This window comes from Palaemon carinicauda, chromosome 41, assembly GCF_036898095.1.
Source record: "Palaemon carinicauda isolate YSFRI2023 chromosome 41, ASM3689809v2, whole genome shotgun sequence".
Lineage (NCBI taxonomy): Eukaryota > Metazoa > Arthropoda > Malacostraca > Decapoda > Palaemonidae > Palaemon > Palaemon carinicauda.
The window spans coordinates 33,651,944-33,666,881 of NC_090765.1; the positions used below are offsets into that span (position 1 = coordinate 33,651,944).

General features: G+C 39.5%; 1 protein-coding gene across 3 annotated transcripts in view; it reads left to right on the forward strand.

The window, feature by feature from the left end:
* Window positions 1-14,938, forward strand: part of LOC137632506 (phosphatidylinositol N-acetylglucosaminyltransferase subunit H-like) — a 104,681-nt gene that overhangs the window by 39,708 nt on the left and 50,035 nt on the right. For 2 of the 3 annotated variants that reach the window (XM_068364472.1, XM_068364471.1), the window contains exon 7: window positions 6,700-6,974. In XM_068364472.1, coding sequence (XP_068220573.1) covers window positions 6,700-6,784 — 85 coding nt within the window. In that variant the 3' untranslated portion in view covers window positions 6,785-6,974. Of the gene's footprint in view, window positions 1-6,699; window positions 6,975-11,162; window positions 11,313-14,938 lie in introns of those variants that run through there. The other variant, XR_011042051.1, reaches the window with a different exon arrangement.

Below are 14,938 nucleotides of genomic sequence, written 5' to 3' on the forward strand. Positions count from 1 at the left end.
TAGTATAACATTCTGTTATTTTTAAATGGTAAACCAAATTATTTGTATAATATATGGATAGTAAGATGTTTCTGTATCTTTTATACTCTCATTATGTTATTATAACTTACTTTAGTGATTATACTCTCATTATATTATTATAACTTACTTTAGTGATTATACTCTCATTATATTATTATAACTTACTTTAGTGCTTAGGTGTATATGAAAGGCCTTTCTTTGTTTCCTTTGCACTCTTTATCTGATTTGTTAATGCACATGCATGATTATGATGGTCTTTCTCTGTATCAGTAGCTCACTTAAAGTGATTATTTTGCTGTATGAATGAAACTTAGATAACTTTGCTTACTTTTAGTCAAGTTGTGCGATATTGAATTAAGCACAGTACAGTATTTACCATTTGTTGTCGTAGTTTAACATTCTGAAAATGTCATAAGTTCCAGTAATATTCCCTCTTTCTTTGCACCATTATTGTTGTAATCCATAAGCCCTCCCCCAATTGGATTCAAGACTATCATGCTATGAATGGGTTCCTTTTCCTTGAAGGTTTCTGACATAGCCATAAAAAAATGTCCAGATTATGCCAGTAAGATGGAATATTGTTTGGTGTACATTTCTGAAATTAAGCAATGGAAATTGTTTAAAAAATCAAACTTTATGGCCAATGGAAGATAGGAAGAAAGCAGCTCTAGAATTTAGCCGTGCCATATGGCATGGCCAAAGGGATCTCTTTATTCATAACCTCATCAGTAATATTATGCCCTCAAATTAATATGCAATAATTCTAAGATACTGTTAATTGCTTAAGAAAGTAGGAAATCTTTTTGTGATGTCAGATCCACCTGGACTCACAGGTTTCAATCCACCAACTATCATATAGATCGTGAGTCTGCTGAGCAGCCAATAACTGTAGAAATATCCCCAGTTTATTTTTCTTACCTGGATTTATGGGTCTTTCTTTTCCAAGTCATATTTAATTCTAATGGCTATGTGTGATTTGTTTTGCTGTTAATTTTGTTAGTAAGCATAAGATGTATGAAAGAAAGTGTCAAATTACGAATTATTTGCCACCTCTCAGGATATAAGATGCAGGTTTTACAGTTTGCTGTAAACTGCTTGTAAGGAATTACACACACATGTAACTCTTATATCCTGTACATTTTGTATGTAAGCATACCAATTCAAAATATTATAAGGACTTACTGAGCAGTAGTAATTTAGAGCAATATTGTAGTATACAGTAATTTATTCTTACAACTAACAAACTTTTAATTTTTAGTTGTATTGTTTATAGATAGACAAATATAAGATGTAGTGGAAGATTTTTTTGTATGAAGATATGAGGACCAGTAAGTGATATATGACTTTTGTTGAGCTCACCTTCACTACCTGATGCTTGCATCACCTGTGTTGTACTTTACTCATACGTTATAAGTATAAAGTACTTTACATGATTATCTAAGAATTATGATACGCTTTATTTAGATATTTTACTATGTTGCAACATTGAGGTCACAATCCCTTCATACCTACTTATTGTATCAATGCTATAAAAAGACAAACATCTGAGGATCTGGCAATAATCTAGATAGAAGGTATGAAATCATTTTGACCCAGCTGAGGATTAGGTCAATTAGATCAATATGCCAGTAAATTTTAGAAGGAATTAGTGCACCAGTGATTGTTCTCTTTATGTTGAGCGTATTTTGGTACGCTGTTCCGAATGTGACCATTTAAAGAGGAAATGCCAGGCAGATAAGAACATCTCGGAATCTTTAAATAAAGAATAGATGTAAGTTTTCAGGTTATCTATAAAATTTATAGAATAAATCCATAGGTATACAGTACTCTATATTCCTGTATACAGAAGGTCCTCAACTTAAAAACTTAATTGGTTCCAAGAAGTCGTTTTGTTAGTTGAATTTTGTTAAATTTTGGCCCAGGGTAGACCTAACCTGAATTCTATGCCTATGATTTTCAGCTCCAAAAGTCAACCAATAGTCATGTTTCATATGAAATAAATATCAGGTTATTACAAATGTCATTTTGCTTACTGTATTGAATGATATGATATTGTTTTATGACAGTATTTCTTCATCTTGTTACTTTCAGTTGGATTTGTAAGTTGTGGACTTTCTGTATATTCTACTGTAAAGACAGCTGATCCTCTCTCCATCCCTAAAACCTGTGATGTGAGAAAAATTGCGTCTTTAGTAGCGTTTTTTTTAATTTGTAATTTTAAAACATCCAGAGCTTTGTGAGTTGGTCTGGGCATAGAATTTTTTCAAAACACTACATGCATGTGTGGTACTTGGCTTGTTCGTGATTCTTACAAGGGGAAACTGGAATGAGGAAGGGCCACATCATCCTTACCCTAAGACAAAAGTATGATAACAGGTTTCCAGTATATCTCCAAAGTTTTCACTTATACAAACATGGTTAAGTTGTTTACTTTGCTGTAGACGATTGTCCTTGATGTTAAGTGAGTTTACTCAGTGATTGCTGCAGTATTATTCCTGGGAGACCCCAGCACATTAACCCCCAAGAAAGTGATTTTGATAAAGGAAGCTCATGTGTGGTCTCTTAAGACCTTACTTCCCCTTCAAGCCTCAAATGGGGGAACAGGACTATTTATTCTCACTTTGAGTACGAAAGATGGCTGTTGGACACAAGTTCATACGTAGGTAGCGTTGTCTCCAGCAGTAATGATGGTTCTCGATGATGGCATCATTGATAGCGAGATGATTTCAGCAAGGGAGTTGCTGCACTGAGTTTAGTAGTGCCTGAATTCAAGGGTCTCCCTTATACATATTGAGTCAATACTGTACTTTGCACTTTGAAATACTGGCCCTACAGCAGGAGACACCTTATTTATTTGGTCTTTTACATCTTATTGGATTTTCTTTTTTAGCGTTTTACATAAAAGTTGTTGGAGACCACAGAGCACCTCCCCAAAAATAGGTTTGGCCTTCGTCAAAATCACTATTTTGAGATTCTTTGATCCTAGCATAATACATTTTTCAAGAGATACATCAAACTTTTCAAACAACCTTGATGTAAATTGGTTTTCACAGAAATCCATAAATCATATTTGCTTGGCTTGCCTCTCAACCATGCAGACCCTGCATTTTCCTGTCACTCAGTAATGTTTGAGATTATTGGTGGATGGAGACCTGAAAGTCCATGTAGTTCAAATGTTGCAAAAGACTGTGAATTTTGAAATTGTCACATACTACTTATCCTCTAAATATACCCCTCACAGCAATCTGTCATATCATGAAAAAATACCTTGGCTATTCATACTTGCATCCTTACTTGACACTAGGCATCCTACCTCATTCTATTGTGTAAAACGACTGAACAGAATGACTGGTGTGATGGGAGGAGGGCAGTGAACTATATGATTAATGATCTTGTACAGAAATCTTTCTCTGTTATGAAAATATTATTTGTTCATAGCTCTCCCATTAATCATAAGATAGTTTCTTAATGACAATAAAGATGGGAGAAGGCATATTCCTTTCAGACATCTCACTGAAAAAGGGTGTGAAGATGATGGTCAGAATTCAATCCTTGGTAATTAAAGGGTGTAATCTCCAAATGTAATAGCGTCATTAATTTATTAACATACGTTACAAGTACCAGTCGATGGGAAGATGAAAGAGGAAAATCGTGACCAGTCCTTTCACTGTAAAATTTGACTTCTGAAAATATCTGTCCCCCAAAAGACATATAAATGTTAAGATTCACATTTCCTCGATAAAATCAAGTGAAGGCTAGTTGTCATTGAAAGAGTCCCTAGACAGTCTGTAATGATGAGATCTAGAAGGTCACTTTCTACAGGATGAAAGATATATGAAGTCTTATATATTTTTCAAAGAGCAATTCCTGTCACAGTCATGGATCTATGAGCACTCTTGGTCAGTGTGAATAGTGAGGAGGCTCACTAATTGTCTCTCTTTCAGAACAGTTAACACAAAGCCTGTTAATCCACCTTAGTGGGCTTTAGGATTCCTTAAAAAAGGCAGTATTCTAAAACAGATTCAAGACCAACTTGGCAAAGAAAATACTAATAATAAAAAGATTGGCACAATGACAAAAGCCATCACAAAGGTGATGTAGAAAAACCTCAAGGAAAGCTGCCAATGCTCTAAAATTTCACAACAGGTTGATTTATAGTATTAGATGAGGCTATAGGCCGGCACAGTGAGAGAATTATTTATGTAAACGAATTAACAGTTGTATCTATGTGACATTCACACTTTCATTCTTTAATTTGGAAGATTGATTCAGCGCAAGACGGAGACAGTCATTGAAACTTTGATAACGAGCAATTATCTAGCTTGTGAAGGGTGCAGGCGAGGAACCTCACCCCTTTTCCCAGCTGGAGAGCTTCACTTTAAATTTGGCTACTGACCATTACACATACAGCACTGTACCTGGCAGGAGGTTTGGGGCAATCTTACTTGGTGGCTTGGCAAGAAAAACCTCATCGGGGATGACCTACTTGACTCACTGCCTCCAGACATGCACCTGTTCAGATGCATTGAAGGAGGGGTGGAAAGCATGCGTAGATGACCTGGTCATCTCTGGTCCCGAGAAGAAAAGCATCTGCACATCAACATCTTCGAAATGCAAGCAGCTGTCCTAGCACTGCAAGCATTCCAAGAACGTTTGAGGTTGCACTCTTTAGTATTAATGAGCGACAAGTCCTATAACACCTTTGTGCTGGGTCCTATGGTGGCTCAAGTACCGTAGTTGTAAAACCATCCCAGCCTACCACACGTGACGGAATGCATCTCGTCTTTAATAATGTGTTGATGTAATTCTGAAATAAGTGGTAGAATGACTGGCTCTTCTCCTTATTCTTCTGTCACCTCCCCTTGTGGACAAAGCAGTCAAATCATTACATCTGGATTAAACCTGATGCTTTCAAGTTACACTTCAGAGCTCCATCCTCCCTTAATGATGGGAAATTTATACCAACCCAATGATCATCATACAGGTATATGATTCCAAACTAATATCCTCTTAGAGGGAAGGGTTTCTTTATTTTGATCGAGTACATGCATTCATGTACAGGCCAGCTCAATCTCTATAAGTCTTTCATCCTTATGAAAGACAGGTAGGGAGTTGCTTGGGTCACTGCTTAGCCCCCATACATGACAATCTGTGATCAATTCCAGGGAAGAATTAGTTCTAAAGGTACTTCCTACCACCAAGCAACGGATCTCCTTAATCACAAATTTTCAAAGTACTGTAATTTGTATTTTCCCCAGCTATAAAATCCTTTATTTTAGCTTCCCTTCTCCACCACACCTCTCAGTCATAGGGCGAAAGGTCAAAAGTGGAGCTCTCCAGCAGGGAAAGGGCCGGTACTCCTTGCTTGCACATTCCTTCAGTTGGATAACTAACCACTCGCTATGCAAGTTTTGATGGCCATCTCCAGCTTGCATTGAATCTGTCATTCTAATTAAAGGACTTAGGTTTATATAGCTAGGAAAATACAAAGTTTTATGTTATGAACTCTCTTTTCCATGAACTCCTAAGCTTTCAACTCCAATTATTAACTCTGTTCATTTACATGAGGCGTTTAATTATTTTTATTAACTTTTATACTAATTTTGTTGAAATAGTGTTGCATAGCCAAACAGATCTGTGAATTATCTTTTCTTAATTGCTAAATTGTATTTGTACCTATTAAGACTTCCAATTAGGCATTGAAAACACTGGAGTCTAATATTGCATGTCATTGCTCTTTTTTATAAAGTAATATTGCTCACATTGTATTAAACTGTTTGCTCATCCACATAAAAGATATTGTAAATATTTACCCTGATATCACCAAGTGATAATTAGGGTGCAACCCATTATTTTTAATATCAAAATTTTATGAAAGGCCTTGGAAAGCTAATCCTTTCAAATTTCTAAGGTAATCTGTGTGCTTTCTATGTAAGTCCAATATAATGAGTACTTCCTTTTTGTGGTTTAGAGTTGATTATATACTATTTATAAAATTTAAAATGCCATGTAATTTTTGTATTGTTGTTGTTTATAAAATGGAATATTGAAATAATGTTAACCTTTCAAAATGGATAATGAACCCATACAGAGAGCTCATATAAAGCAAGTATGGAAGGTTTTTGTAAAACCGTGTCTCTTAGTAAGGCTCTTGCATATTCTTTGTTTTGAGATGCATTTGGAAATGTAGGGTATCTTGTATTTTCAGTTTAGTGACAGGTGTTGTAGCACTGATTTTACAAAGTGAAAGTTTGGCCTGAAGCCGGCATTTGAATGCTGAAAATTGTTAAGGAAGTTACACTTTATCTCGCAAGATTTTATTCTTTTTTTCATGAGGATTTAAACTAGTCTTATTACTGAATTTAGTTAGTCGGAGCTTGCATTCCACAACAGAGGTAAATGGAAGGATGGGTAAACATGACTGATAGGACTACAGTAATACATTTTGAGCTTTATACAACCAATTTTTCATGAGACTGGTTAAGGTGATGTATATATTGTAGTTTCCAGTGTAATGAAAATATGGTTGGAGTGGTAAGTTTGTTTATAAATAATCTTGTGCAGTTTAAATAACAGGCATCACAAAAATATATTTCCCTCCAAGCTCACTCTTTGGTGTAGCAACATCACAGAGTATATTTGACTTGAACCTATCAGATGGTCTTATTGCCATTCCAGATATTTGAAATGCATCTTTGAGTTTAGTCATTCAGAGAACTTCATCCTGTCTATAAGATACAATCCATTTAAGGCACTGCAATAAAGAATTATTCTTTTGTTCTTTCTCATGTAAAAGTTGTCTATATTTGATTCTCTATATATAAATATTTAATAGTTTTAAGCAGAGACAAACTAAATTTGTTAATATTAAGATTATTTATTGAGGTCGAAATTTAAAAAAGTGTTATAGATGTTATACTATGTTTACCAAGTGCCAATAAATTGCTAGCATGTTCAACATGATAGCTTTGTATTTCTTTTTACCTTGAAGGCTAACATAAAGGGAATTACTTATTTGTTCCGGCACTAACTGTAAACCTTTCATCTCTTTACTATGAGATGTATTTTGGCAACAGCTGAAACTAGCCCTAAAACTTTTAGTCAGGTGCTACTCCCCTCCACTAGTTATTGGGGGTAGACCAACCATCCTACTCACACACGCAGCCGCTACCATAAAACATTTTCTATTTCTGCTCTGAAGAGAACGTACGTTGTCAATTCTCCTCCGCTTGAATCAGTTTAGCTACTATGATAAACAACCAACTGGCCTGAAATTTAAAAATTGTTTCCCTGTACGCAGTAGTCTCCCAGTGGCACCGATTTAGTAAATGCAAAAAGAAGGCAAAGAGGGATTCTTCACGTTAGGGCTCATCCTCAAAGTCGAAGAAACGTCGCCATCTTAGTCCGGCGGCTTGATACAGTCACTCCGACTCTGCCCAATCAGTCTCCTCTGGGGATCAATCGGGTAAGAGTGGAGGGGCTTTGACTCTTGGACAACCTTGAGGAGCCAAAGTCCCAGTTGCTCCCCCTAGAGAAGCAGATATTCTACAGAGCAGTAGTTTTGCTGTCTTCACACTTGGAGGTTATTTAGCAACTCCTGGCAGTATGATGAGGGTTTTCACAACCAGTTACAAGAAGGATGGCTAGATACCTACGGGAGTCCTTAACCCGTCTACCAAGCGAAGTGGTCTATCTTCTGTGGTGGGTGTCATGAAAGGGGTATTGCTCCTCTCATTACCACTATTCCAGTAATAGGTAAGTTTTTGTTGTACCTCAAGGAGGAAAAACTCTGATCAGTGTCAACAGTGAAAGGCTATCGGTTAGCCTTAAGCCTTGCTTTTAAGCTAAACGGAGTTAACATTTCCTCCTCAACGGAATTGTCCCTCTTCATACGAAGTTTTGAGCTAACATGTCCTCAGTCAGAAGTCAGGCCACCTCCATGGAATGTAGTACACGTACTACAATCCTCTTAGTCCTCATTTCGTGACCGTACGCTAAAGAAGTTTTTCTGTTAGCCCTAGCCTTTGCTAAGAGTCAGTGAGCTACATGGTCTGTTCTATATTCAAGGGGATGGGGGCAAATAACACTCAACTTTGTCCCTGACTGTATTGCATATTCAAATTCCGGCTATAGTGGATCTTAAATTCAGGCCCTTCCGGATTGAGTCTCTCCATATGGTAACAAATGTCCTAGATCAACTATTATTATGCCCTGTTAGGGCGCTGAGGAAATACCTTAAACACAATGTTCAACTTCAACCAAAGATCAATAGACTGTTTGTCAGTACAGGCAGAGTCAAAAAAGGATTATAAAGAACTCAATCCTGTTAGGGCGCTGAGGAAATACCTTAAACATAATGTTTGACCTCAACCACAGATTAATAGACTTTTTGTCAGTACAGGCAGAGTCAAGAAGAGATTTGCAAAGAACTCAATCTCATCCTGGATCAGAAAGGTGATCGAAAGAACAATCCAAGCAGACTCGACCCCTCTTGACCATAGACCTAGAGCTCATGAAGTCGGGTGTTAGCACGTCCCTGGCACTCAAAAAGAAGTTCAGTGACGCAGATCTTACAGCCGGGCATGTTAAAATGTCAAAATATGTTTACAGCCCACTACCCGCAAGACGTAACCCACTGGAGCCTTGACACATTATCCATAGATCCTGTGGTGGCTGCACAAAACATTATCAATAACAACTCCACTCCCTCGTAGGACAAGTTACAGTCGGTTGAGAACAGATGTTATCCAGTTGTAATTCTAGTATGAATGTGCGTATGACTGGCCTTTCGTCTTTCATTCGTTCTTCCACAGCTCATGCGAAGCTTAAGAGTCGCGTCCCGGGTCAGTGACCAGCAAGTTGGTCTTGGACTTCCACCTACCTAAACGTGAGTTTCCATAGTAAATAGCTGAAATGTTTGTATTTGGTGCAGGAACAAATGACAATTTTGGAAATAATTTGTATTTTCCTAAAAATACAAACCTGAAGCTCTTTACACATACTGGCCCACCATCGCCTTCCCCCCAGGAAGTTCTGCCTGCAATTGTAAAATGCCTTGTGTTAGCTGCTGTGCATGTAAGTGGTGTGGTTTGTATGCCCCACGTTATCCCACTGCTAACTAGCGGAGGGGAGTAGCACCTCGTTAAAAGTTTTATGACTAGTTTCAGCTGTCGCCAAAATGTATCTCCATAGTAAAGAGCTTCAGTTATGTATGGTTAGGAAAATTTCAAATTATTTCCAGATTTGTCATATTTGTTCCCACATGAAATACAAACCAGTGTTGTTGGGTAGGGCAATATATTTTCACCGCTAGCTTGACAGCTCTTAGATCGTTGTAACGAGCAGCTAAGCATCAGGTGGTAGTGAGGGAGAGGAGCCCCACCCTTCCTGTCAAATTCTCTTCACTAATGTTTTTAGCTGCATCAAGTACAGGTATATTGTACTGTTGTGCCCTTAATCAAACTTTTCATTTTCGTCTGTTCCTACTGTCATGCAAACCCTCGTCCTTTAATTAAAGGTTAAAGGTGTCTGGTTTCAGTTCCAGTTTTATCGGAATAGATGCTCACCAGAACATCAGCCAGGCAGCCCAACCTCCCACTGTGGTGCCCAACCACAGTATTGTCAGCTTAAACTCATGGTCCTGGTCGGGGATTGATCTGCTGCCATGCGAATGCTAGGCGAACATGTTACCACTGTACTAGCCAGGATATCATTTCAGTGCAAGCTCAAATCAATTGTTAAACTTGGACAATAAACAGTTTTTCAACTGATGTGGGTGTGGGGTAAGAAGTCCGCCCCCTTTCTAGTAGGATATTCCGCACTTTCTTTTCGATCGTTGTCATTTACAGATATGAAGACAGTGCCTGGAAATACTTTTATAATGGCTGTTTGTGATAGAGTGAAAGCAAGAATTTCATGTTTGCTGGAGGAAGGGTGGAAATTGCAACTGGTTTATGACTAAGCCAGCTGTTGTTCCTCAATCCCTCTGTGCATTTTGTAGAGGCCATGACTGTTTGCAGTCATCTTCATGTCACAAGTGTAGGTCGTAGTCTCCGGTAAAGTTGATTCTCTCCCCTGGGAGGAGTCAGGTAGTAATGTAGACGAGATGTTACAGTATTGTGTTCTGTAAGGTAAATGTGGTGCTATCAGATGAGGACTTGACATCTCAGACCTGATCATGTAGGATTCTTCGTTAGCACTGGCAGGTCCAAGAAAGGTGTCAAGGACCACTATCTCTTTGTGACTATGTGAGGTGATCAGAAAAGTCACTTCTCGGGTGATGAAGCTGTGGCTAGGATTATAGCTCACAAAGCCAACTGTATTGCCCCATCTCTCTCATTCAAGAGGAACCTGTCAGTGGGTCAAATTTTAAAGGCAGATGTCTGGAAGAGGTAGATCACCTTCATGGCCTTCTACCTGAAAGATTATACGCATAGCTCCATTGATATTTTTATGCTTGGACCTGTGGTAGCTGCTCAGACTATTGTGTAGCAAACCCAGCTCCTTCCAAGGATAGAATTGCATCTTGTCTAAGGTTTCATTATGGTATAAGTTGGGAATGAATGTAGTGAAACTGGCTTTTCTTATTCATTCTTCTGCCCATTTCTTTGGGTCAGCAGTCGAAGCATTACAAGCTGGATGGACTAGATGCTGGTAAGTTACACTTCAGAGTTCCATGTATCGAAACCAAATACGTAAGTATATATCACACTCCCCATGAAAGTTTTGGATGGTGAATCTAGTAATAATTTATCGCTCACATGCTTAGTATTTGATTCGGCTGGCATTTCCTATGAAAAAAGGTCCTTTGATTTTGGTATGGTACATCAGTCTTATCATCCCTATGATAAAGAGATATATAGGGGATGATTGCATTTTCACTTTGCTCTCCTCTTGACTAAACATTAATTACTTCCAGAGAAATTAAAGAATCATCCAGTTTGATACAAGGGAGATTTCCAACCCTCCAAGCAGCGAGTCTTCCTAATTAAAGGAGAACTGGGTGTGTATAGTTAAGAAAAATATAAATTACTTTCAAAATTTATTTTTATGCTATTTATTATGGGTACTTTTCTCTGTGTTTTATAGTTTCATATGTAGCTGTACGTGCATGAATTAATGTAAACATAATCTTTCATCAGGCATCATTATAGAAGGAGTGATTGAACAGATTAGCCATTCATGTGTGCCATGATACAAAAGGAAAAATTATAGTAAATAATTATTGATCCATTCCCAAGAAAAAGAAAAGGAAATCAGTCAAGCAAGCTATACAAAACATGATTGAATAGGTATGTAACTGAATTTCTGTTGGTTATGTATCTGATTGCAGTATTTATTAATAGAAATTTCTTTGTTGAATAGTAATTTTTGGCACTAATATTAGTGTAATGCATTATAGTTTGAGATTTCTGGGTAAACTATTAATTGACATTCAATGATTATTAAAGTTAATCAAATGTCATAGACTATAGATATTTTGCATATCAAGGAAGCCCTACATTATTACCACCCTCACAGTCGACGTAGTCTTCTTTATGAAGAATAAGAAATTGAAATGGTGGCTAAGGGAAGGAAGTGTTTATATATGGATTCTACTATCATGGGTATCTTAATAGTTCGAACAAAAGGTTTTACATGTCATAGTGAGAAATTTAATATGAATTTGTTCCAACACGGAGTACTTACCTCGAACTACTTTCTTAGGAGTATCTGGGATCTCCTCCCATCTGACCAGAATTTTGTGTAGTTTACCCTACTCCTGTTTTCTATGCGGGGCATTCTCTGGCGGAGTGATTCGCGCCCAGAGACGACCCGGGATCAGAGAGCATGCTTGTATTTTTTTTAATAAACCATTTCATTTTGAAGAATGCACATGAATCACAATATAGTGACAAAATAATTATATCTTGGAAATTATGTTATTAAGGGATTTTGACGAAGGAAAAATCTATTTCTGGGAAGAGGCCTGTGACGCCCGGTGAAAAGGTCCTTCTTTACACTTTTCTAATATAAATCTTCCAAATATACTAGAGACAGATAAAAGCATGGAATGCAGAGGTTACAACCCTCGCACGATCACCTTGTACTGTAGGTGTCGTGTATTTAACAAGGGCGTGTGAAAACCACTATTCACAGGCTGTCTTCCATTTAGATAATCCCTTCATCAAAGGGGAGGGCCGTGACAGGCCCTAGAGAACACAGTTGGACTACCCCACCGACACCTACCACGCGCGCTCTCTAGGACATCCTTCTGTTTTGTACTTGCCCGCTAAGACGATAGTGTTTTTCTCGGTGTTTTTTCGCAAGTGATTGTCGTTAATTCAACATGACTGATGTTCCTACTTCACTTTTACCAATGTTAAGTACCATAGTTTGTTTTGACAGTTTATTTCAGTACCGGGCATTTGTTCTTTGTCTAGTATTGTGGATTTTAGTTTTGGAAGCGATTGGCCTGCCTCGGTATCGGCAGCCATTTTGGGTTTTGTTCGCTTCGGTAATTTTTCAAGTTAATATTGCCCATCTGGTACTCTGTCATCTAGGTTATATCACTTACGTTTTATGACCAATTTTATTATCATTATAGGGTGTTACATTCATAGATTAGATTATATTGATGAAGCTTACGTGTGATTCATAGCTTCACTCGGAATTCATTTCTTTTACTGGTTTTTTTTTTTTTTTTTTTTTAATTAACTCTATATTAGCAAGGTATTTATACATCATTCTTGAGCTTCAGTCAGAATTATTTTCTTTTACTGGTTGTGTTTTTTATGTTATTTTGCTTATTTTACCCATGAATTAACTCACGATTAGCAAGGTATATAAATTTCATTCTTGAGCATCATGAGGAATTTTTTTTTTTTTTTTTTTTTTTTACCTATGAATTAACTTAAGGTTAGCACGGTATTTATATAGCATTCTTGAGCTTCAGTCGGAGTGTGTTTCTTTTACTGGTTGTTGCGTTTCTTTTACTGGTTGTTCTTTTTGTGTTATTTTACCTATAAGATCAGCAGGGTACATATACAGTACATCATTATTGATCTTCAGTCGGAATTTGTTTTTTTCCGGAACTGAAATACAAACCACGCTATTTACATGGGGTAATTACTTCGGCGTAGCTGAAATGACGAGCCATAAGAATTTTAACGAGGGTTTACTACCCCTCCATTAGTTAGTGGGGGGGGGGGTAGGGAGGGGTAGCTTGCTACCCCTCCTCCCTCACACACACAGTTAGTGCTTCACTTTACTTTTGGCTCAGAGAGACGACAGACCTGTCTGCGCTTTCCTCCGTTTTTGACTGCCATAATCTGTTTTGCTTTTTCTTTCAGTGTGTGTTTGAAGTTGGCCTCTATTCTTTCATCATGCGTACGTGCCCTGGACAAGCCGGCCGCCCTTGTGGTACCTTTATGTCGGCCTTGGACACCGATCCTCACTCCTTATGCCCTCACTGTAGGGGCCAACGGTGTGATAGGTCTAACGTATGTATCGAGTGTAAGGAGTGGTCTACCTCCCAGTGGGAGAGGTTTGCCCGGCGATGCAAGAAGAAGGCTAAAAGGGATATTTCTCCTTCAGAGGCTTCTTTGAAGAGAGAAAATCCCAAGACTACTTCTTCCGTAGCCCTTTCCTCCTCCGAAGCTCCCACTCGAGCGGTCTCTCCCGAGAGGCCGGCAAGTGGTAGCGTAGACCATATTGCTGTTGACCGATCCCGGGGTGCGGGAGAGGTAGTTGCCTCCCATAGCGAAGCAGCTGCCCCTCCTCCCCCGTAGGAGGATTTAAATATTAATTTTCCTATTAATAATAATGATTTATTATAGCTTTGGGCTTCCTTGGGGCTTCAGGGCTTGCCCTCCAGGGAAGCCCTGTTTGACATGATGAAACTGGGTGCGGCTGTTAAACAATCGCCGACGACAGCAGGAATAGATCCTCTGTCGGTCGTTGATGTTGTTGTAACGGAGGCACTAGTGGTTCTGCTCAAACTCCTATGCCTGTTGTTGCTGAGGTAGCTGAAGGCTTAGGTTCCGTCTCCGATCATCCTTCGAGGGAGGAACTAAGTCCTACGGTCTCTTCTACCAGTGATTCTCCCCCTTGGGGCAGATCACTAACAGAGACTCCTCTGTGGAGGCCCTACGAAGGTCAGAGTTCTGATCCAACAGCCCCTCGTTGGCGTATAAGGCGGAAGGCTCGTTCTCCCCTTCGCCGTAGAGGCCTTCCTTCTCCTCACAAGGGAGTTAGGAGGCGCCTCTTTGGCTCGTCATCCACGCAGTCCTCTGCGGAGGAGACAACTCGCCGATCACCGTTCCTGCCAGCTACCACCTTAGACCTCTCCAGGGATCGTTCGCGATCCCCGTCAGAGGATGGTCGTCCTTCGGGACTTTGTATCCAGTCACCCTCCAGACATTCTGTCCTGCCATTTCCTTTCAAGGAGGATGCGCGCTACGTGCCAGCATTGCGCAGGCACCGGTCCCTTCGGGGCAAAAGGGCATTGAGCGCAAAACTGCGCATTATACCCTTGTGCGCCAGGTTATACCTGCGCGCCCTCCTGCTGTTGCCGCTGATCCTGATGTAGCGCCATGGCGTTCACCTGCGCGCACAAATGTTCCAGTTACACGCCAGGGTTCCCCTGCGCGCCCACAACCATTGGCGCGCCCGTGCCCATCAGCTGTTCCTAAGATAGTGCTCCCGCACCCACCTGTCCACACGCGCTCGCTTGCGCACACGCGCCCGGCAGTTCCTGACAAACGCGCGGTCCAAGAGGCACCTAAGTTTGAGCACAGGCGCTCACAGGTGTCTCTAGACGACAAATGCGCGATCCAAGAGGCTCCCAAGTTAGCGCACAGGCGCTCACAGGTGTCTCTAGACCCCAACACTCTTATACTACTAAGGGTGATACGAGCCAACCTTGCGCTGTTCTTGT